This window comes from Penicillium psychrofluorescens, assembly GCF_964197705.1.
Source record: "Penicillium psychrofluorescens genome assembly, chromosome: 3".
Taxonomy (NCBI): Eukaryota; Fungi; Ascomycota; class Eurotiomycetes; order Eurotiales; family Aspergillaceae; genus Penicillium; species Penicillium psychrofluorescens.
This window is the reverse complement of record NC_133441.1, coordinates 970384-991106: the sequence shown is the minus strand read 5'-3', so window position 1 is coordinate 991106 and position 20723 is coordinate 970384. Positions and strand designations below refer to the sequence as shown.

Genomic DNA, 20723 nt, shown 5'->3' with positions numbered 1-20723 from the left:
CTCTCGCCTGTCGCCCGCACCACAACTCACACTCAGCCCCGAACGAACGGCCCTCGCCTTCCCTTCCCTTCCCTTTCCCTATTCCTCACTTCTTCACCCTCCTCTTCCTCCCTTTTGTCCCCCCTTCCTCTTTTCCACCTCTCTCTCTCCCCATCTTTCTTCGCTGCTCTACTCTTCTCCAACAACCTCGACTCCTCCCCATACCAACGAGCTTTTCACTAAGTGTCGTTGCCAGCCTCCACGCGAGGAACTGAAAAATCCCCCTTCCCCCCAAAACAGACCGGTGGCCCGTCGCCTCCCGCGCGTCATCCACCAAGGAAAAAAAATCCTTTTGGGGCTCATCGAGGATTTCTCTCTCCCGGTGGTCTGAGTCGCTTCGATTCGACATTCTGGCTTGCTCTTGAAATCCATTTTTTTGGATCTGGAAAAGCGATCGCAAATTCGGCCCAACCCGAGTACCGACCTGGCGTCAATAATCTATTGTCACCACGCCCTACACTCCTTCGCTCCCTCGTTTTTATTGTCTTCTATCCATTCAGTTGGTTGAATATTCCTCAATGTCATTCAACTAGAGACGTTCCCTACGATCACAACAGAGCGACGCGCTCGCTGAGCTGCGCCCTCACCTCCCTCCAGGCTCAGGCACTGCGGAACGGTAGACGGTTCGTTCTTCGCTCTCATCACACTTCGCGTCCTCTCCAGAGAGGGTTCTTTTGCTGACTCTTGTGTGTCCCTTGGCCAGACTTGTCTGCCCTTCCCCGTCCTGATCTGGTGTCTCTTACCTCACCCCTTTGAGATGCCGTCCTTCTTCGTTCCAGGCCACGGCCTGCCCCCCACACCTCCTCACGTCAACAGCGGCCGCATGGACAACGCTCCGTTCTACCAGATGGGCCCGGCCGGCTTTTCGCATCGCTACCACCAGAGCGGCTCCGAATTCATCGAGCAGTACTCGCAGTCCATGTGCTATGCGAAGCCAGCTTCGATGAACCTGCACCCGATGCGAGCCAGCCAGGATCTGCGCACCATGGGCCAGCAGCCGATGTTCGGCCCCATGGCGACCACGCTCCCGCCAATCCGAACCCACACCCAGCTTCCCCCCATGGATAGCGCGATTCCGCCACAGTACCGCCGCTCGGAAATCGCCGCGATGCAGCAGCAGCAACCTGCTGTTGAACAGCCCCGCAAGGAGGAGAAAGCCACCGGAGGTGTCGCCACCCACCTGGATTACGAGATGGATCGCATGTCCGACTTTGTGGCGGAAATGGCTCAGGGAATGTATGATTTGTACAAGACCAAGATCAACCTTGCAGATATTGACTTCGCGCGAAGCATCTACCCAGGATCTTCGGTGCCCCCTCAGTTTCGGAAATACGTCTACCAGATCTTGTCTTCGACTCGCCTGCCAAGCTCGACTATCCTGCTGGGTCTCTTCTACCTGTCCAGCCGCATGCGCATGCTCTCTGCCCAACGGGCCTTCTTCCCCGGCAATGGCCAGGTCTACCGTATGTTGACCGTGGCCTTGCTGCTGGGCAGCAAGTTCCTTGACGACAACACCTTCCAGAATAAGTCGTGGGCGGAAGTTAGCAACATCGCCGTTGCAGAGCTGAACAGCATGGAGCTGGAATGGCTCTTCGCGTTCGATTGGAAGATCCACGACCGCATATACGACCAGCAGGATGGCTTTGCCTCGTGGCGCGCTCACTGGGACACCTGGCGCGCGAAGGCGAATGCCCGGGCCCGGGAGTCTCGTCAGACCCTGGCGCCTCTGGACACCAACATCGTCCGCAACAACCAGGGTGCCACCAAGCCCCTGATGTCCCCCGAAGGGCCCATCCCACTGCAGTACCAGCGCAGTCTGCACTTGGAGAATTCTTGGCTCAATCCGACCGCGTCCGAGTACTCGCCCCCGTCCGCCCCCCACAGTGGACCCAACACACCCGACTACTATTCCGTTGGGCCCTGGGCGTATTCGAACCCGCCGCCGCCGTACTCGAGGGCCTGGAATGTGCCTCCCCCGCAGTACATGCCGCCATCGGCTCCCCGGTCGCAACCTCCGTCCTACCATCATACTCCCGCATATGGTCTGCCCTTTGCGCAGAGCGTTTGGACAGGTCACGGTTCCTCGTGCGGTTGCATGTATTGTGCCAAGCATGTAGAGAACTACATGTGCAACAATGCCTTCCCCTCCCTGCAGCCGATTCTCGCTGGTTAACTCGTTTCTACTCATGATTCTGGATGAGACAGCACGTCTAATCCTTTTTCTTTTTTGTCTTTCTGAGACTTCGGTCACCGAGTCTCGAGTGTTTTAGAATTCTTTGCGACGTTTGGCGATTTGCATGATTTTTCTTCTTCGATGATACCGTTTCTTTTTGCTTTATCTGATTCGATGCCCACCCTTGTTTTTTGACTTTCTCGCCGCCAATCCTCGCTTTCGAGCAACCGGCATGTCGCGTCCCTCGCGAAAAAAAGTACCTTGTTCTGCACCTGCTGGTTGTTGTCGATAAAGCGAAAATTCTCCAAAAATCACCAAAAAAAGAGGAAAACAACGCTCCCGCGGCGACATTGGCATGCTCCGGTCAGTCCACGATGCGCACACAGGTTCGCCCATGCTTCTCTGGGAACGTGGTTTCTGGTATGGTGTCACCTGTGTGGCTCGGTGAATTTTGTTCCGACGAATTGCCGGAGCCGCAGTCACGACGATAACGATTCAAAGCCCACAAATTCTGACCTCTTGTTGATTACCCATGACTTCGGTTCATATCTTCGGTTTATTTTCTCTTTCTTCTTTTTTCCCTTTTGCTTGGCATTTTGTGTTTGGCGGTGACTACCCCATAGATTGCTTTCCTACACGTCTTTTGTTTCTTCTCATGTCGGTATATTATTCCCATTACCCTTCACGCTAATGTGCTCTGGCGTTAATACTTCGCTTCTCTTTTCTTCTCTTCACTTCGGACTCCAACACTTTCTCTCTTGATACTATTGAAACTTTTTTTTTTTTCCATCCCAAATTCATCAAAATTCCTTTGATGAATCTGTCTACCTACCATTCCATTCCAATGGCCCCTTTCTAAACATCCGTCTTTCATCATATCCATCCTTCTTTCCATGGTTGGAATTGGACTGGGGCTTTTTCATCCTTCGATGGTGTTTTCTTATTGTGCTTGCCCTGCGTTCGCAGCAATTGCATCCTGATCCGTCTGGTCCTTGGAGACCGCGGTCTGTATGTAGTCTATATCCATCTTCTCTCATAACCGTTTCCCAGTCTCCAGCCCCACACACGCTGTGCTCCAATTCCTCGGTCTGCTTGGAATTGGTCAACTTGGTTCAACCGTGTGTGGGGATGGTTTGTCTGGGAAGACATTTTTTTTTTATTGAAGAGCATGAAAAAACAAAACCAAAGTGACGAGCCCGCCTTTGGTCTCTTCTTGAACTTTTTTCCAGTGTATATCGGTAGAGATTTCTGTGTAATGGAGGGACTACGTTCTTGCTATGCTTGTCTTACACTTTCGCAATTAGACCTGCTTGCCAGGGACGAACGAGTACCTATAGTTTCTATTGCAATTGGCATGACAATTTAATTATGGCATAATTCAGAATAGAGGCAGACCGAACAGGCTACCGAAATGCAAGACTAAACACGGAAAAATGACACAATATAGTGAAGACTAGGGTATATAGATGTAGGACATAACCTGGATGTAGGCAGAACACATCACTCATGGGGTGTCGTGGTCGTGGGAGTTGTCGTTGCGGTCGTCAGGGAGAGAGACAGTATAACTAAGTAGGAGGTGGATATAGAGATAATGGGGACGAGAGCACCCATCAATAGACGCTCCCCTGAATACTCTGGTCCTCTTGCTGCTGCTGATCCAGAGATGGTTCTTTCTCGACATCATGCCAGTCACTAGAGCCAGGCTGCGTCGATGCGCTACTCTCCTGTTGCTGTCCAGTCTGGCCGTGGGTCTCTGATTGATTTGAGGCGCTGTCTCCGTCACCTAAGATGTTGGCCATCCGGTGCTCGCCCTGGGAGAGGTTCGAGGACGGGTAGCGCTGGTGGTGGTGATAATGATCGTGGTTCTGATCATGGTGGTAGTGGTGATGGTGGTGATGTGTTCGGATTTTATGATATCTGTCGGAAGGGTTGCCGCTCATCTCGTCGTCGCCGTCGTTCTCAAACTCCTGGGATTGAGATTGAGATTGAGATTGGAGAGGCAGGCTCGTCGGTGTTGTCAGGGTAGTCGTGATTTCGTCACTAGAGACTCTCGACGCAGATGCGTCGTGGTGGTGGTGGTGATCATCGCCTTCGTCATCGGATGGGGCAAGACTGTTTGCACCGCTAAGTGAGCCGCCTCCATCGCGGCCGCCGAGGTGAAGAAGGGCAAATTTGAGACAGGTTGTGGATGAGGATGATGCCGGCGGATGGAGAAGATGATCTTCGCTATCTCGATTCAATCCGTGCAGGGTGGGCCGTTTGGGATGGGATGCGGCTGCGGTTGGCCGGCTGTCGGAGCTGGAGTCTCGGATCCGCGGATCGTTTTGGGCATCTCCAGCCTCCACGGTTAGCCGGGGTTTGCTATTGGCGTGTCGATCCGCATCAGGGGGATTTCGGGGCGGAAGATCGTTCCAGTCGGGAAGAACATCGCCGACCGGGTTGGATGGCTTGGAAGCGGACTCTGAAGCCATGGGTGCAGCTGATGTTCTATCTGCTGAGGCTGTTTCGTGGTGGATATGACTCCTGGAGTGACCAGTACTTTGCACATGACCGTCCACATGTTTGTGTCGAGGGTGGCCATTTTCATGGCGAACAGAACCCACAAGGTTCGTTCGGAGCGATCGTTGGACATCGGCCGACATATGAGTGCACCCATCGGGACACCCGCCCCATTTCCTTCGGATAGGAGTAGGGTCTGTCAACGTAATGGGAGACGAAACAACCTCTTTAGTCTCACGTTCACGGTCTCTCTCTTGGCGCAGATCGGACCATGTGCGCAGCTTATTCTGAAGCGCATACTTGCCGCTCTCGGGGTCGTGGGTCATGATCACGAACTCGCAGTGGTTGATGTTACGCAAGTCTTCGAAGTACTCCACACTCCAATGATACCACTTCATCATAAACACTCGGGCCATGAGGCCGTGCGTGACGAGAACACAGACACTGGCAAAGTCCTGCTCCCCAAAGAGGCGCCACAGTGATTCATTGAACCCGCTCACTCGGTCATAGGCATCCGCCGCGGACTCGCCGTTGGCAATGCGGTAAAAGAAGTGTCCATAGTCTGCTCTTTCCAACCACATTCGTTCCATCTCCGTTGAGCATGGCTGGAAATTCCCGAAATCTTGTTCCCGTAAACGCGGCTCTTCATAGACGTTGATAGCATGTCTCGGAAAAGGCGAGGGGCTCGGCGAATCCGATGTCAGAGACTCAAGAATACCCTCGGTAGTTTCCCTCGTCCGACGATAGGGAGAAGTGAAGAAGTGGAGTGTGTCGTCAGGACGGAGGAGATCGCGTAGCCGGCGGCCGGCCTCTTGGGCTTGCCGATGACCCTCAGGCGTGAGCTTCACACGATGGTCGGGGATTGTCTGATGGATCTCGCGGTTTTTGTTTCCTTCCGACTGCGCATGGCGGATGAGAATAATCATCTGCAGTTCGTGAGTTAGTGACTGTTCAGGTCTGCGGCGGGGAACTCCAGCACTTACCCGCGGCTTTCCCATGATGGCAGTAGCATCTGGCTGAACAACAGATATACAGAGAGAGGAGCAACTATAGAGAATCCAGAGGGAAGTTGTCGGTAATGAGAGACATAGAGACAAGGCAAGAGAGGAAGTGGAAGATGGAATGAACGAGTTCTGTTCTGGGCCGAAGAACAACGTGACGAGGCAGTGCACGGGCCATGCCGGCCTCCATTCACAACGCCGCGTTTACCAAGAACACATTCCATTCATCCCTCATGGCCGACTCTCTCTTTGAGCTGCTGGTGCCCCAGCTCGAGGGCTCTACCTCACCCGATGCTACCACGGTCCAGTACCTCAATCGCTTGTCTACCCTGTCCCTTCAGGCCCTGCAGGCAACAGAACCGCAGTCGCTCTCCCAAGCCTCACACTCGACCCTCCTCTCCCTCCAGGCCCTGTCCAACCGGTCGCACCGGGCCTTTATCACCTCTGCCAATAATCTTTCCACCTTACGCTCATCAATCCCTCAATTAACCCGTGAGGCTAAACAACTCCGCGATGCGCTGCCCAAACTCGACCAGGAGGCAGTGGGCTTCTCCACAAAATACAGCAAGATTGCAGACAATGCCGCTCTGGATCGCCGGAAGAAAGCTATGCAGCTGGCGCGCAATGTCGACCGACTATCAGACATTCTAGAGCTGCCGAGCCTGCTTTCAACGGCCGTGTCCGCCGCATCAGCAACCTCCGGCACCGGTGGTGCTTCCTCCTCCACAACCTACTCGTCCGCCCTCGACCTTTACGCACATATAAAACGACTCCAGACCCTCTACCCGGACTCACCGCTGATCAAAGACGTTGCGGCCCAGGCAGAAGATGCAATGAAAGAGATGACGACCAACCTCATCGCGGGCCTCCGAGCCCAGAACCTGCGTCTCGCAGCTGGTATGCGAACTGTGGGCTGGTTGCGGCGTGTTGCCCCGGATTTAGAGATTCTCCAAGCCGATGGAGCTGCCGGAACAAGCGAAGGCGCGCTGGGGGCTATCTTCTTGATCTGCAGACTGGCCAACTTGGTGTCGACCCTCGAAGCACTAGATCCGCTGCGTGAGCTGGCAGATCAAGAAACCCAGCGGCGAACCAACGGCAAAGATACGGAGCCAATTTCCTGGTCAGACGGCCAGCAGACGGACCGCTACTTGAAGCGCTACATCGAAATCTTCCGCGAGCAGAGCTTCGCCATCGTCTCCTTATACAAGAATATCTTTGGCTCCGAACAGTCCGAGTCTGATCTGGCTGGGTCGGGCTTGCGGGGTGCAGATGCCAAAGCGAAATCGCTTTCCTCATCACGGCCGGCACGTCCCGACGATCCTTTACAGCGCTTGCCCCCCGCGCTGGCAACGTTCCCCATGCACCTAGTGCAGCTGCTCACCGAGACGATGCGCACCTATCTCCCTAATGTCCGGGACAAAAGCTCGCGAGAGAGCCTTCTCACACAGCTACTGTACTGTGCCGCCAGCTTAGGCCGTCTCGGAGGGGATTTTGGTATGATCCTGACCGAGCTAAGCGGCGAGGAGGAAATTGGTTACGAGTGGGAGGAGGTGATGCGCAAGCACCGGGCGCTGGCCGGACGCTTGGAGCAACTGACGCGGGCGTCTCATTAGAACGAATTTTATAAACGACAATAATAGATCGAACCGTGTGCCCTCGCCGAGTTTAGCATGATGTGAGAAAGGCTCAACAACAATGGATTGGCGCTATTCCGCATTAGGACACCACTCTCTGATTGGTTGTTCTGGATTAGGAAATCAGTCTCCCAGTGGACATCTACTCTTTCACTGCCTTCGGACGGAGCCATGCGGATTTAATGCTAAAGTCCTGGTCAAAGACTCCCTGCTTCGAAATATAAATAGCTGCTGCTTTCCTCGCCAGAGATCCAATTATCTCCTCATTTTCAACAACAATAACCTCCAACATGCAGCAGGTCCTTGATCTTCCTCTTGTGCTGAGTTCTGAGCTATGCTCGGGACGAGTCTACATTGTGGTGGGCGCCAACGTCGGCCTAGGCTACGAAGCCGCTAAGCACCTTGTCTCTCTCAACTCAGCCAAGGTAATCATGGCCTGTCGCAATGTGACCGCTGGTCAGTCCGCTCTGGAGACTATTGAAGCCGAGACCGGCAAAGCTGGCATCGCCGAGATGTGGGAGCTGGACCTTTCCTCCTACGCCTCTATCAAGAGCTTTGCAAGCCGAGCTGTCTCTTCACTATCACGCATTGACGCAGTGATCGCAAACGCCGCCGTGGCGTCGGATTCAAAGGGGCGGGCTGAGGGACACCCACTCTCCGTGACTGTGAATGTGACGGGCACCTTCCTGCTAGCCTTCCTGCTGCTCCCGAAGCTGAAGGCGGACGCAGCGCGACTCGAAACCCGCCCGCACATTGCCATCGTCACCAGCGGCGTTGGGCTCATGGCTAAGGAGAAGTGGCTGGAGATTGCGGATGATCCGATTGGCAAAGTGGACAAGCTTGAGCGTGATGGGGAGTTCTTGTAAGTTCTGGTTTTCGTTTTAATGATCCCCAGCAGTGATTTTGCCAGATTAATTAACTACTTCCTCAGATACTCCACATCCAAACTGTTTGAAATCCTCGTAATCCGACACCTCGCACCATTGATCCCGGTCTCCAACACTGGCGTCGTCATCAACATGATCAACCCAGGCTTGTGCAAGACAGAACTCGCCCGGAACGCACCACCGGCATTCCGCGAGCAGCTCTCGCAGATGCACGCCCGGTGGGGGCGCACTGCTGAGCAAGGCAGTCGTACGCTGCTGCACGGTGCTGTTGCCGGTGAGGCGAGCCATGGGTGTTATCTCGATGACTGTGAGATTAGAGAGTATGTCCACATCGCTCTCTTCCTCGGGTTACCTGATTTAAAATTTGTACTGACATTGCTGTTTTTTCTTCAAGATCCAAGGTACCTGACTGGGTGGATGATGAAGAAGGGAAGAAGATGCAGAAGTGGGCTTGGGAGGCTGTTGCTCATGAGCTGGAGGCTGTTGAGCCTGGATGCGTGACTAGAATCTTGGAGTAGATCTCTTCTAAATTTGGGAATAGGCATAGTTACTTGAGAAGACTAGTCAATAGTTCGTGAAATGCATCGATCGTATACCAAGGGTTATATTTCTGCCGAGGAACATCTGCTCCAAAGCTCCCGGCCTGCTTTATCGTGAAGCGTATGAACCCAAGGAAATTTGACCAATACCTCCTGTACATCCCCCCAAGAGCTCAAATCCAAAGCTTTCATCGTCTGCCTCGCGTTCAGAACCAACCATGAAGAATGATCCACGCCCCGAAAAACCGACGCCGCACCAAGGAAAAGGAACCACAACAGGACCTCCTGAATCTCCTGTTCCCCCTTCTCATCATAATAGATATTATCCACTGCCGTGCGAGAGACACTAGACAAAAGAGGCATCTCTGCAATCTTCCGATCAAGTCTTCGTAGGAAGGTCATCATGAAAGCCGCCAGGCCGAGATGGATAGCATCTACAAGACGATCGTGGGGTCGGGGACCGGCTAGAGGGCAGATGCTCACGAGACGATATCCCAGGAGAAGGAGTGTGCAATGCATCGCATAGCTGCTAAATGTTGGTCGGAGGCCCGAGACAGCGTCGTTGATCATGCGAGCGAAAGATGTACTGTCTGTCAGGAGGATTTGGAGGGTTGTTCCCAAGTTATGGCAGGGAGATGGTGGAAGTAAAGATGGAGGTGATAGAGCCCGGTGTTGCTCTAGGGCATCTTGGCAGTCCCAGAGCATGGTCATGCCATATGAAATGTCATCGACGCTGTAATGCGTCGGAATACCTAGCTGGAGAGCATAGTCCAGATCGGTACTATGGCCAAAAATCAGCAAGTTGTCGCAGAAAAACAAAAAGCCTGGCCCTTACATGTACAGTTTCATGGCTATATAGGGGTTGGTCTTCGCCAGATTCGCAATTCCACCCCTCAGCTCCACAATACGAAGCAGCCCATCAAAATGCACCTTCCCCTGACGCAGATGGCCATTATGCCGCTCGTAATGAGATAGCATGATAATCACGGCTATGGTCGTGTCTGAGAGGGCGTCGTGGGGAGATGCGAGTCGTTGATTTACCATGCGCAGCGAGCGCGCCATGTGGCGCATTGCATCGGCTGGGTCCTCGGATTGCATTACCAGGCTGTTTAGGGCTGTTATGGCCATTGCCATGGCACAGTGGAAGTCTGTTTGCGCTTGAGTGTTAGTCATTCTTGATATTTAGAGTATGGTTGAAGACATACAGGCCTCATCTATGAAGATGAATTGCATCCAGATGGTGGCGGGATTGTGAGCGTAAGGGTCAAGGGCCTTGTCTAGCTCTGGGGCATGTCGGGGACCGGCGAAGAAGATTAAGGCTGAGTTTGGTGTTAGTATATTCACTAGTTAACTGGTTGGGTTATTTGACCCGCCTTTCTGGACCAGGCGTTTGGATGCCAGCGTCGGTGGTGCTGGCAGCCCGAGAACAGACAGCCCGTCGCCAATCTGACGTTCAATCTCTCTTCTGGGCTCTCGAGCTTGATTCTTTTGATTCTCGGGTTGAACTGTCCGAGTGGCGGCAAGCCTCTTTCGGGATGGGCGAATAATGGTCTTTCCCACGTTGAGGCCTTTGGCTGCATGGCTGCGGATGCGTTTGCGCTCAGCCCGGCTGATGGTAGTATTGTTGTCGATGAACTCGAAGGGCATCTTTGTAGTGGTGAGTTCAGAAGAAGTGGTCCGAACAGCCCTGAGGGTGTCCTGGAGTTAAGCCGGAGCTAACCAGTCACCATAGTTTTAGTAAACCACTTCCCGGTACAACAATTGATTGATCTATCGTCCTGTAAACCCTTTCCGTGCAGTACTTGGTCCTGAAATAATAAGGTCCTCGTTCAAGAACTACTAGTTACTACTGAGTAGCAGTAGTCATCCGGCCAGGCCCAGACCAATCGGGATCAGCGCCCGCGGGTGATTTGGCTCTCCGCTCTCCGCCTTTGTTCCTCTGGTTCCCTTTACTGACCCAAGTTACTACTACTTCCACGGTGATCCCTCTCTCTGTGTTACCCTCCTAGTCGAGATTGTTGCTCAATCCAGTACGCCCCTGGGCATCGCTCGCCTGGCCCCCCCTCCCTCCCCAAGGCCCCCAACCGTCTCAGCCCCAATCCGCATTGCCTCCCTCCCTCACCTTCTTTCCCGACACTGGCTCGGCATTGCTCACCCCAGGCGGAGACATGGCCGCGCCAACCACCATGATCGATCCCACGAAACAAGCCGAGTACCCCATCGTGCTGGGAGACCGCCTGGCCGAGAGCGCCGGCGCCGAAAGCCGGCTGGTCAACATCAACTACAACTACAAGACCAAGTCTGCCACGCCCCAGCAGCGATCCAACATCACCCGCGCCCTACGATCCCGCGACCTCTACAACCTGGTCGTGAAAGACAAAGCACCAAACGCAGACAACACGCTGTCATATTCCTATCAAGGCAGTGAGGATCCATCCTCGGACCGGAACTTGGTGCTGGTGTTCGACTCGGACCGCAAGGTGTTTGTCTTGGAGCCCGTCTCCACCAAACTGAACTTTAACCTGCGGTCGGCACCGGGCAAGACAGAAAAACAGGTCCTCGAACAGTACGAACAACTGCGCATATTCCAAGAGGAGGATCACGCATCGGGAGACGATCGGCTCGCCGGTAGCACCAGCGAGGACGAGGGCCCGGCCGACGATAGCAACCCGTACGACTATCGACACTTCCTCCCCAAGCACCGTGCCCAGGATGACAAGCCTGCTTCTTACCTCACCACTCCCGAACTATCTGCAAGCAGGGTCGATACACCGCTGGTGCCGGCAGCCACCAAATCGGCCCCGAAACCTATGGCCCGACCCAAGACCCAGACCAACCCTCTCCGACAACAGAAGAAACGCGCAGAGAAGCCAGCCACGCGGCCAACAGTGAAACCAACTACTGAAAAAGCTCGCCGTGCTGAGCCTGAACGGGAAGAGTCTCGCTCGCCGTCCTCTGACGCAGGGACGTCCCAGCAGGCGGAACAATCGCCCAATTCGAACATCATCGTCGACGGAGATTTGATTATCGACATGGGATCGCCGCCGCCTTCACGGCCGGCATTTAAAGTCAACCCCGCTTACTTCTCCTCCAACAATACCCCCACTCCCGATTCCCATGACGGAGACGAGTCCATGGAGGATCTGCGGCTCCCCTCTCCAGCCAGAGATGTTGTGAAACCTTCGAATCCTGGAGAGGGCGATGGAACAGTGGATGATGACGCCCTGGCGGCGGAGATGGAGGCGGCCTTTGAAGAAAGTGCCAGGGAAGAAGAAGCCCGCAGCCAGCATTATGGCCAGTCGGAGTCTCGGCAGTATGTTGCCAGCGATGACGAAAGTGAGGTCAGCGAGGAAGAATGATACCATGTACTCAATAATAGCGCGGCGTCCACGGAATAATTTACTTGCATCTACTTCATCATCTCCTCTGCTTCTTTTCTTTTCTTTTCTTGAATATGTTCGTTCTTTTCTTCGCATTGTAGACCGTACGGAGATAGGTTGTTCCGGTCCGACCACTATCACGCAGTACTTCCAACCTTGGTTCTTTGCTGTTTTCCATCGCTCCTCTCACTCCTTCTTCCGGTCTAATTCTCGAAAATGCCAGGGATTGAGATGCAATGAACACCCGCGCACGCTATGCTTAATCAACCCCGCAAGCAGAAGGTCCCGTATCGACCCCTTGAGCGCGCAGGCGCGCATTACTTATTGCCTTCTTCCACTGCGCCTGACCGACGGTCCTTCCCTCCGCGAAGCAATTCCTCCCTGCCACACTAAATGGAGTCATCCGCGTCTCCCGCACCGCATAGACGACGCATCCCCGGCCTGCCCAACCCGGTGGTAGCAGCCGCGCAGCAAAAATGGCTCTTCACAGACGAAGACCTGGAGCGCACGCCCTCGCGCATCGATAACATCAGCCGCGGCGAGGAGGACCACATCCGGCACCGCGCGGTGGAGTTTATCTGGCAGGTGAGCATGATGCTCAAGATGCCGCCGCAGACCTCCATGACCGCCACGGTGTTCATGCACCGCTTCCTCATGCGCTACTCGCTCCAGGGCCATTACCCGGAGATCTCCTCGAACCTGATGCATCCCAAGGTGATTGCCGGGGTGGCGCTGTTCGTCGCGTTCAAAGTCGACGAGACGATGCGGCGCATGAAGGACTTTGTGATCGCCTGCTGCCGCGTCGCGCTCAAGCAGGCCGACATGATCGTCGACGAGCAGTCCAAGGACTACTGGAAATGGCGCGACCTCCTCCTCCAGAACGAGAGCACCATGCTGGAAATCCTCTGCTTCGACCTGCAGCTCGAGTCCCCCTACCGCATCCTGTGGGACTACTCGCTTTTCTTCAACGTCCAGGACCACCGGCCCCTCCGCCACGCGGCGTACGCCTTCCTCAACGACTCCACGTACACAGTGCTGTGTCTTCAGTTCCCGCCGCGCGTCATCGCCGCCGCGGCGCTCTACGCGGCCGCGCGACACTGCAACGTCGCCTTCCCAGACGACGACGAGGGCCGCCCCTGGTGGGTCCGCATCGATGTCCGCGTCGACGACCTCATCCGCGCCTGCAAGCTGATCGTCCAGATCTACGAGCGCGTCCATCAACACCTGAGCAAGGGGTATCCGGACTTTGCCATCTCCGACCCTCCTATCCCGCAGGACCCGACCCGTCTTTCGCAAGATCCTCCCCCTGCCGCTGCTACGAGTGCAGAAGCTCCCCCGAACGGCCGCAAGCGCTCGCGCGAGCCGGAGACTTTCTCGGGGCCTTTACCATCTCGGATCCCCGAACAACCGCCCCGGAATGGTGGGGGACGCTCGCCGAAACGCCAGCGAACAGTCTCTCCCGGGACGGGGCAAGAACCAAAAACCAGCACCGCCGAACCTCGCGTGCCGCGCATTCCAAAGAAAGCACTGGAATCCGCAACATCACAATCGAAACATCCTTTAAAAGCAACCTCCGCACCCGCGAAAGATGACACCACCCCTGAAGAAGGCGAGATTGCGTCTGATGAAAGGACTCCCTCTCGGCCTCAAGCGGCGCAGCCTGCAGACTCGATTAGGTCAGATCCGCAGAAAAGGGATGTCGATGATGAGGGCGGAGGGGGAAGCGAAGAGGGTGAGATTTAGGGGTTTATAGCAGGGATGACTCGTACTACTGGATGGATCTATAAGAGATAACCTATCTCGAAATGTGTAATGTTGACAATAAATGAGAAAGAATACGCTATGTTCAAAAGCCATGTAGTTAAGGACACCAAGGCCGAAAAAGTAATAACAAAGGCCAACTTGCCGTGTACGGTTGGCACCAGGCCGGATACATCGAGCTTCGAGATGCAAACGAGAGAAAGACGAGCAAAATAGAAACAGCACAAGTCAATAACCCGCAGTCATCACACCGTGTCCGTGATCCAGCAGACTGCTCGAGGCAACGAAACTGAATCCGCCAAAGGGATCGCCCTCGCCCGAAGCCGGGTGGTCCGGTCCACCGCAAGACGAAGAAACACGGCCATTCGCAGAAGCATACATTTCGTCGAACCCGTCCGTGGTAACAGTCGGGCTGAGCGGGAGGTGGATGAAATCCGCAGAAAAGTTCTCCGCGAGAGCAGGATCCGTGACGACGGGTTGGATGGGCGGGTCGAGCTCGCGGCGCTCGAGGGCGGCCCAGTCGATTTTGCGGAAGAAGCGGTGTTTCTTGATGGTCACCAGGTCCTTGGGCATGTGGTAGCCCAGGCGTTTGGCGGGGTCCTTGCGCATGAGACGGGTGAGGAGATCTTTGGCGTCCGGGCCGAGGAAGTAGGGCAGGACGAGTTTCTGCTTGACGATTTTCTCTTGCAGCTTTGTGTGGTTGTTCGCGCGGAACGGGGGCGAGCCCGTTAAGAGGTCATAGCCCAGTGCGCCGAGAGACCACCAGTCGCAGGCTTTGCCGTAGGGCTTGGCCTGGATCACCTCGGGAGCCATGTACTCGATGGTTCCGAGGGAAGAGTTGCAGCGGTCGTCGTCGCTGAGGGCGATCTTGCTGAGGCCAAAGTCTGTGAGGAGCAGGTGGCCCTGGCGATCCAAGAGGCAGTTTTCGGGCTTGAGGTCGCGGTACAGCACGCCGACGTTCTGGTGCAGGTGCTCGAGAGCGAGAACCATCTCCGCCATGTAGAAGGCCGCCGCATCTTCATCGAACATGCGCTCCATGGCAAGATGGGTGAACAGCTCCCCGCCCTGCGCGTATTCCAGGATCAGGTAGAGTTTCTCGTGGTCCTGGAAGGCATAGAACAGCTTGACCACGAACGGGTGGCGGTTGACACTCTCCAGAATCGTGCGCTCCGTCTTGGTCTGCTCCACGAGTTTCTTGTGCACGGTGATTGATGCCTTGCGGAACTGCTTCTGAGCGTATAGTTTTCCCGTGACGACATGGCGAACCAGCAGAACCGTTCCGAACGAGCCTTTGCCCAGGCACAGGAGCGGCTCAAAGTCATGGGCCGTCATCTTCCGGCACAGCTGGCTGCGCATATCGACAGCACCGACCGGCTCGGACTTTTCCTGGTCGGCAGCATCGGGACTGACAAAGTCCTGGTCCAGAGGAACTTCATAACTGGTCAGAACCTCGGTCTGGTCGCTGTCGGAGTAGACACTCGCGTTGCTGGGAGTTTTAGAGCCGACTCCGTTGGGACGGTGGTTGCCAGAAAGACTCAAAGAATCGAGTTGAAGCTTCAAAGCGCTCACCCCATGGCCCGCAGATGCTTGGCCGAGGGCGGTGGTGGGCCGCGAATCGGCGGCGCGGGAACTGGTGGGTGAGAAGTCCGAATCTTCGTCCCCAGACGCAATCGGAGTGAACCCGTGCACGGTCGAGCGAGCCAGGTCAGCCTGCTTCTGCTTTTTCTTGCGGCGCTGCGGCTTGGCCAGCAGATCGTTGGTCATCTTTCGAGGCGAGAGACCGCGATCGCTCATCCCGTGCACATCGGGGACGCGTTGATTGGCTGGAAGCTCGATGGAAGGCTGGCTGCTATCGGCTTGCGGGCTGAACACGTCCGCGACGGACAGGTCCTCGTGGGTATCCGAAGAAGGCATGATGCTCGGGATATCGCCCGCAGGTCGAGGTGTTTTGGAGTACGGGTGCCCGAGGTGGCTGGATCAGTACAAAAAAAAAAAAAAGCCGACAAGCACCGCTGGGTGATGATGGGCAATTTAATCCCACAGATCTTGTGCGAAGACAAGACAATTCTCTGACAGTAGCTATTCAGACAAAAACCAGTATGTCAGCTTGGTTCTATAGACTGGAGGAGCTGATGGAGGGGGCAGCCGAAGCCTTTGGGCTCATCTCCCCTCCCCCCACCAACAACAGTAACCCAAACCCCAAAATTTCCCGGACTTACTTCAAAATGAGAGATTCACAGCGCGGTCTCTTCCAAACAAACTCGCGCGAATCCCCCAGGTACTTTTACCGTCCGCCCTTCTTCAGGACGGACGTGGGACCCCTACACAACTCACCCCGCCGACCGTGGGGTCGAGCACTGGTGGAGGAGAGAAGAGAGAAGCGAGGATAGGCACGTTCGGGATCTCAGATGCAGCACGGGGCGCGAAAGTGGTTGCAGTGGTGGTAACGGTGGAGGCCAGAGAACCAGCAAAGGAAAAGGCGAGCGATGAGGGCGGCGCAGACAGGCACATGAAGAAGCGAGGGGCGGAGGTAATCGTTCGAGGTAAGTAGACTTGGAGTAGTGAGAGCAGGATGAATGAATATTGAGAGCAACAAAGAAATAAAAGACGCAGGAACGAAATGGCTGAAGACGATCTGGGGGAACGGCGCTAAACCGTTTACGGCATTCACGTGCCGATGATCTATACGACTGTAGCAGTGGAATTATTAATACGTACGCCTTCACTGGTAGTCATAGAGAGGCATTCTTATATAAAATATAGAGAAAATAGTACTGAGCGAATAAAGTAAAGACGGAGGAGGGAAGTAGGGGCATGCTCAGCTCAGGCTTTTCCTGTTTGGCATGTTCGAAAAGAACTTCGGTTTTATAGTCTGGGTATTCTCTGGAGCTAACCTAGCCATCCAATCATTGGCATCAGGGTTGCTAGAGAAAAAGTACTGGGCAAAGGTGATTTGCAGTATACAAGTTGGACGTCAGCACAGCAATGAATTGATTGGGATTTGGTTTTTCTGGGATTTAGTTCCACATTCATTAAATCTTTTGAAGAGAAACCAAGATCACGATCGAAAGAAATCCATCGTCCTCGTAATCTCCACGCCAGACCGCTGAACAAACGCCAACGCACTAGGCTTCTCTACCCTCACTGTAACCCTCTCATTACCAAACTCCACCGTCGCAATGCGCGCCACGAACGTCGCCAGCGCCTCGACGGTCTGAAACGAGGTCTCCTCGACGTTCTACATATGAACAAGTCAGTCAGTTATCATCCAGAACCAGAACAAGCCAAAACTTCAACACAACGAAAAGGAAAAAAAAAAAAAAAAGAAAACCAAAACAAACCTCAGCAACAGCCCTCGCCATAGCCTGATACGAGTCCACAACAGCGGACCCCCAAGCCAGCTGTCCGGGACCCGAGAACTCCAGCGACACAATCACAGTCTGCTTCTCGACGCGCTCGTGCGAGTTGACTCCCAGGATACAATGGCACCGGATGCCTTCAATGCGGAACTCCTCCTCCAGCACGACGGAGCAGCGACCTTCCTCGCTCGCGAGCCCTTGCTTGTACCCCCACACCATCAGGCTGCGATACCGAAGCCCCTCCTCGGCGCGGAGAATGGCTTTCGGGAGGTGCAGCGACACCTCGCATTGGCCGTAGTCTGCAGAAATTGGGTATGACCGCGGCGCAGCCGTAGTGGATGATACTTGTTGCGCAGCACCGGCAAACTCACCCGAGAAACTCGCCCGGGGGCTAGTGTGAACATGCGCCATCCGTCTCACAGCAGCAGCGGTCTCATCCAACAACCCCAGTCCACAATTCGCCACAATCCCCGCCGTAACCCGGGGATCCTGCCCGACGGCCGTGGAGCGCATCTCCGGGCGCTGCGTGCCCTCGATACTGACCATGTCCGTCGAGGTGCCGCCGGGGCTGCTGCCCATGCCGCGCACATCGGTGTCCAATCGGCGAAACAGCTTCCCGTAGTCTAGGGATAGGGAGACATCGTCTGAAGAGGCGGCGGCGATGGCAGAGGAGTAGGAGAGCTTTAGGGTTGCGGTGCAGGGCTGTGGCTTGCCATCGCGGTGCCAGGGGTCTGGAGCTGCGGGGAGGGGAAGGGAGATCTCGTGGAGGCGGACACTGTCTAGGACTGGTGGGCGGGGGGGAATGTGGACGGACATGATGGTGTTGGAGACTCTAGCGGGGAGGTTTGCAGTGGTGGAATTGGATGGAATGAATCCAGTCGGAGGCAAGCGGCGCCACGGACGTAGAGGCAGTGTGCAATTGCTAAGAGTCCTCTCCGAGAGGGATTGTGGTCGAACCCGTGTAGGTGAATGGTAACTATTCCAAAGCTTGACGTCGGAAAAAAAGAGCTGGGTTTGGCGGGGCCGGCCGGGTGGAGCTGATCATGACGGTTACTTTAACGTTTCTACATTCCGACTGGAGAACATCAACTGAATACATATTTAACTCATAACTTCCATACATAAGGCCCTACGATCCGATCCCGGCTGAGAGAAGAGAGAGGAAGGGTCCCGTTAGAAACAATACAGGCAAGCAAAAATTGCAAAGCTCGCACCATCCGTAAGAATAAATGCACTGATCCAATCCTTGGCAGATGGAGCAACAAGGAAAGGGAAAAAGAGCACACAAAAACACAAGGCGCATCGGGTATTTTGGGGCGCATAAAGAAAATTCAGTTAAAGAAAAAGGAGTCCAGTCCGGCCGTTAGCGTAGCATCATCGTCTGTCTACCAGTAGCCGCGGCGATCGTAAGCCACGTATTCGCCTCGCGGAGGAGAGCGCGGACGGGGGGGATAGGGTCGCGCAGCCAGGTAGGGATCTTCATAGTGAGGCGGAGGAGGGGGACGGCGCGCATCGTACGGGTCGTCGTACGGACGGCGCGGTGGTGGCGGCGGCGGCGGGTAGTCCTCCATCCGGGGGCGGGGGGGAGTGCGGCGTCCATAGCCATCCCGGTCATAGTACTCTCGGCGCATGGCCATTGGGGAGCGTTCACGGTAGTGGGCACGGGGACTGTAGCCACGAGGGGGGATCCTTCGGTCGTATTCATCCATGGGGGCATAGGCGCGGCGAGGAGAGCGAGAGCGGTATGGGTCGCGGTAGCCACCACGTTCTTCATAAGGCTGGATCTGGAACGAAAATACGGTGAGATGAGATGCTGGGCTCCAGAATCTGGGCGGAGATTGGTCTTACATCCGCAACGCAGGTCACGCGCGAGCCTTTGAAGTCTTGCTGGTCGAGTTTCTCCACGGCGGTCTTCAGGTCGTTGGCCGTCTCGAATTCAACAAACCTACCACTGGTGTAAGGGGGTTTGTTTGCAGCTGGAAGAAGAGATCACCTACCCTTTGCCTTGTTCACGGCCGGTCTCGGAGTAGACCACATCCAGTCCAGACTGGCGAGCGAAATCTTTGAGATCCTACACGACGGCAGTGAGTCCATATCCAGGCAGAGGTAGACCAGCAAGTCCGGCAACGGCGGGGGTTCGTCTCCAAAGGATGGTAGGTGGATTTTGGGGGTGTCAGGTCTGCAGAAGAGCCCACCAGACCCGCAAAGTACGAAAAGACCTTGAGCAAGGAAAGCTGAGGGGGTTGTGATGAGCATCCGGGGCATCATCTTTCACATGCGTGGCTTCGGCTTCCAGGCTCAAGGACATGGTGCTTCAAGGAAAGAGAGACGGCCAAAGAATCCAGGACAGAATGAGTGTGGGCTGCTAACCTGCCAACTAGTTTCCGGGAGACCGGAAATCTGCATCCGGAACGTTGTGCGACGGGGTCGAGGAGCACTGGGGCGATCCATGGGACTGGGGAAGACCTCCTTGCGTCGAGGGCCACGAGCAAACTGCACCGTCAGCCGCTCGCCTTTGAAGTCACTTCCATCTGTATGTATGGTTTAGTTGGCCGAGTGTCTATATCGGGGGTGTGGTTTGGTAGGGACATACGGAACGCTAGAGAAGAGTAAGTTAGCAGGCGGACAATCATTACACCAGCAAGAGCAGAAGAAAAGCCTACCAGGAACCACATCCCGGGCATCCATTGCATCTTCATATTCGATGAAGCCGAAGCCGTTCATCAGCTTGATCTCGGTGATTTTGCCGCTGCCATGGCTGCTGAAGTGCTCTTCGATGTCCGGCTTGGTCACTGTAGTCAAGTTAATCACCAGTCACGTTAGCTTGTAATACAATCCAAGGATGGCGGGCTGTCAAGATATCCAGACGGAGGCAATCCTGGGGGGGCTTTGTTTTGCATTTCCCGATTTTGTCCTGGCTCTCTGGATGGAAACGATGCACGGGGGTGAATGTGGATGCCAGCATACCGTTGCGGGGAAGGTTCCCGAGATACAGGCGGGTCGACGATACCTCCGTCATGGCTGATCCTCAAAGGAAGTCCTGGGGAAAGAGAAAGAAGCAAAGAAAAAGATGGCCACAACAGATCCTGCCTGGCGCCTATGGTGGAGCGCAGGCCGATCGGCGGAGAAGGATGCCTGAGACGGAGTCCTGGAGCGCACCAGAACGGGAGGGGGAGAGTGTATCCGATTGGAAGTAGCAGTGGAGGTAAGGGAGTGGAAGAAAGAGAGAAGAAAGAGGAATAGGAGGGGAAGCAAGAAGATAGGTTTCTGGCGGTCGGCGCGAGTGGAAGGTGACTGGTCGCCTCACTTTGAAGATCCACGTGGTCCGTGTCAGTCGGAGAGTCCCTAGTACAAAGTTTACAGGCAGGGAGTAAATAATGGTGAATACTATAGACGAGGAATATTTGAAGGTGTCAGAATGTACCCACGGACTATTATTATCCGAGTGTAT

At 55.0% G+C, this 20723-nt stretch overlaps 10 protein-coding genes across 10 annotated transcripts; 5 read left to right on the top strand and 5 right to left on the bottom strand.

The window, feature by feature from the left end:
* Positions 1-796: 796 nt before the first annotated feature.
* Positions 797-2212, top strand: PFLUO_LOCUS4504 (uncharacterized protein; the record flags this gene model as incomplete). The annotated part of the gene is made up of 1 exon (XM_073781861.1): positions 797-2212. One exon carries the CDS (start codon positions 797-799, stop codon positions 2210-2212), a length of 1416 nt encoding a protein of 471 aa, XP_073638574.1.
* Positions 2213-3822: 1610 nt separating this feature from the next.
* Positions 3823-5709, bottom strand: PFLUO_LOCUS4503 (uncharacterized protein; the record flags this gene model as incomplete). Its single annotated transcript, XM_073781860.1, has 2 exons — positions 3823-5637; positions 5695-5709. The coding sequence occupies 2 exons, from the start codon at positions 5707-5709 to the stop codon at positions 3823-3825; spliced, it is 1830 nt and encodes a 609-aa protein (XP_073638573.1).
* A 179-nt stretch (positions 5710-5888) lies between these two features.
* PFLUO_LOCUS4502 (uncharacterized protein) lies at positions 5889-7325 on the top strand (the record flags this gene model as incomplete). The annotated part of the gene is made up of 1 exon (XM_073781859.1): positions 5889-7325. One exon carries the CDS (start codon positions 5889-5891, stop codon positions 7323-7325), a length of 1437 nt encoding a protein of 478 aa, XP_073638572.1.
* Positions 7326-7636: 311 nt separating this feature from the next.
* Positions 7637-8751, top strand: PFLUO_LOCUS4501 (uncharacterized protein; the record flags this gene model as incomplete). The annotated part of the gene is made up of 3 exons (XM_073781858.1): positions 7637-8208; positions 8278-8553; positions 8628-8751. The coding sequence occupies 3 exons, from the start codon at positions 7637-7639 to the stop codon at positions 8749-8751; spliced, it is 972 nt and encodes a 323-aa protein (XP_073638571.1).
* Positions 8752-9603: 852 nt separating this feature from the next.
* Positions 9604-10419, bottom strand: PFLUO_LOCUS4500 (uncharacterized protein; the record flags this gene model as incomplete). The annotated part of the gene is made up of 3 exons (XM_073781857.1): positions 9604-9920; positions 9978-10091; positions 10146-10419. 3 exons carry the CDS (start codon positions 10417-10419, stop codon positions 9604-9606), a joined length of 705 nt encoding a protein of 234 aa, XP_073638570.1.
* A 521-nt stretch (positions 10420-10940) lies between these two features.
* On the top strand, positions 10941-12131 carry PFLUO_LOCUS4499 (uncharacterized protein; the record flags this gene model as incomplete). The annotated part of the gene is made up of 1 exon (XM_073781856.1): positions 10941-12131. The coding sequence occupies one exon, from the start codon at positions 10941-10943 to the stop codon at positions 12129-12131; it is 1191 nt and encodes a 396-aa protein (XP_073638569.1).
* A 414-nt stretch (positions 12132-12545) lies between these two features.
* On the top strand, positions 12546-13895 carry PFLUO_LOCUS4498 (uncharacterized protein; the record flags this gene model as incomplete). Its single annotated transcript, XM_073781854.1, has 1 exon — positions 12546-13895. One exon carries the CDS (start codon positions 12546-12548, stop codon positions 13893-13895), a length of 1350 nt encoding a protein of 449 aa, XP_073638568.1.
* A 246-nt stretch (positions 13896-14141) lies between these two features.
* Positions 14142-15827, bottom strand: PFLUO_LOCUS4497 (uncharacterized protein; the record flags this gene model as incomplete). Its single annotated transcript, XM_073781853.1, has 1 exon — positions 14142-15827. One exon carries the CDS (start codon positions 15825-15827, stop codon positions 14142-14144), a length of 1686 nt encoding a protein of 561 aa, XP_073638567.1.
* A 1144-nt stretch (positions 15828-16971) lies between these two features.
* On the bottom strand, positions 16972-18088 carry PFLUO_LOCUS4496 (uncharacterized protein; the record flags this gene model as incomplete). Its single annotated transcript, XM_073781852.1, has 2 exons — positions 16972-17151; positions 17255-18088. 2 exons carry the CDS (start codon positions 18086-18088, stop codon positions 16972-16974), a joined length of 1014 nt encoding a protein of 337 aa, XP_073638566.1.
* A 569-nt stretch (positions 18089-18657) lies between these two features.
* On the bottom strand, positions 18658-20291 carry PFLUO_LOCUS4495 (uncharacterized protein; the record flags this gene model as incomplete). Its single annotated transcript, XM_073781851.1, has 7 exons — positions 18658-19056; positions 19121-19217; positions 19270-19343; positions 19643-19803; positions 19866-19871; positions 19936-20064; positions 20240-20291. The coding sequence occupies 7 exons, from the start codon at positions 20289-20291 to the stop codon at positions 18658-18660; spliced, it is 918 nt and encodes a 305-aa protein (XP_073638565.1).
* Between the last annotated feature and the right edge of the window lie 432 nt (positions 20292-20723).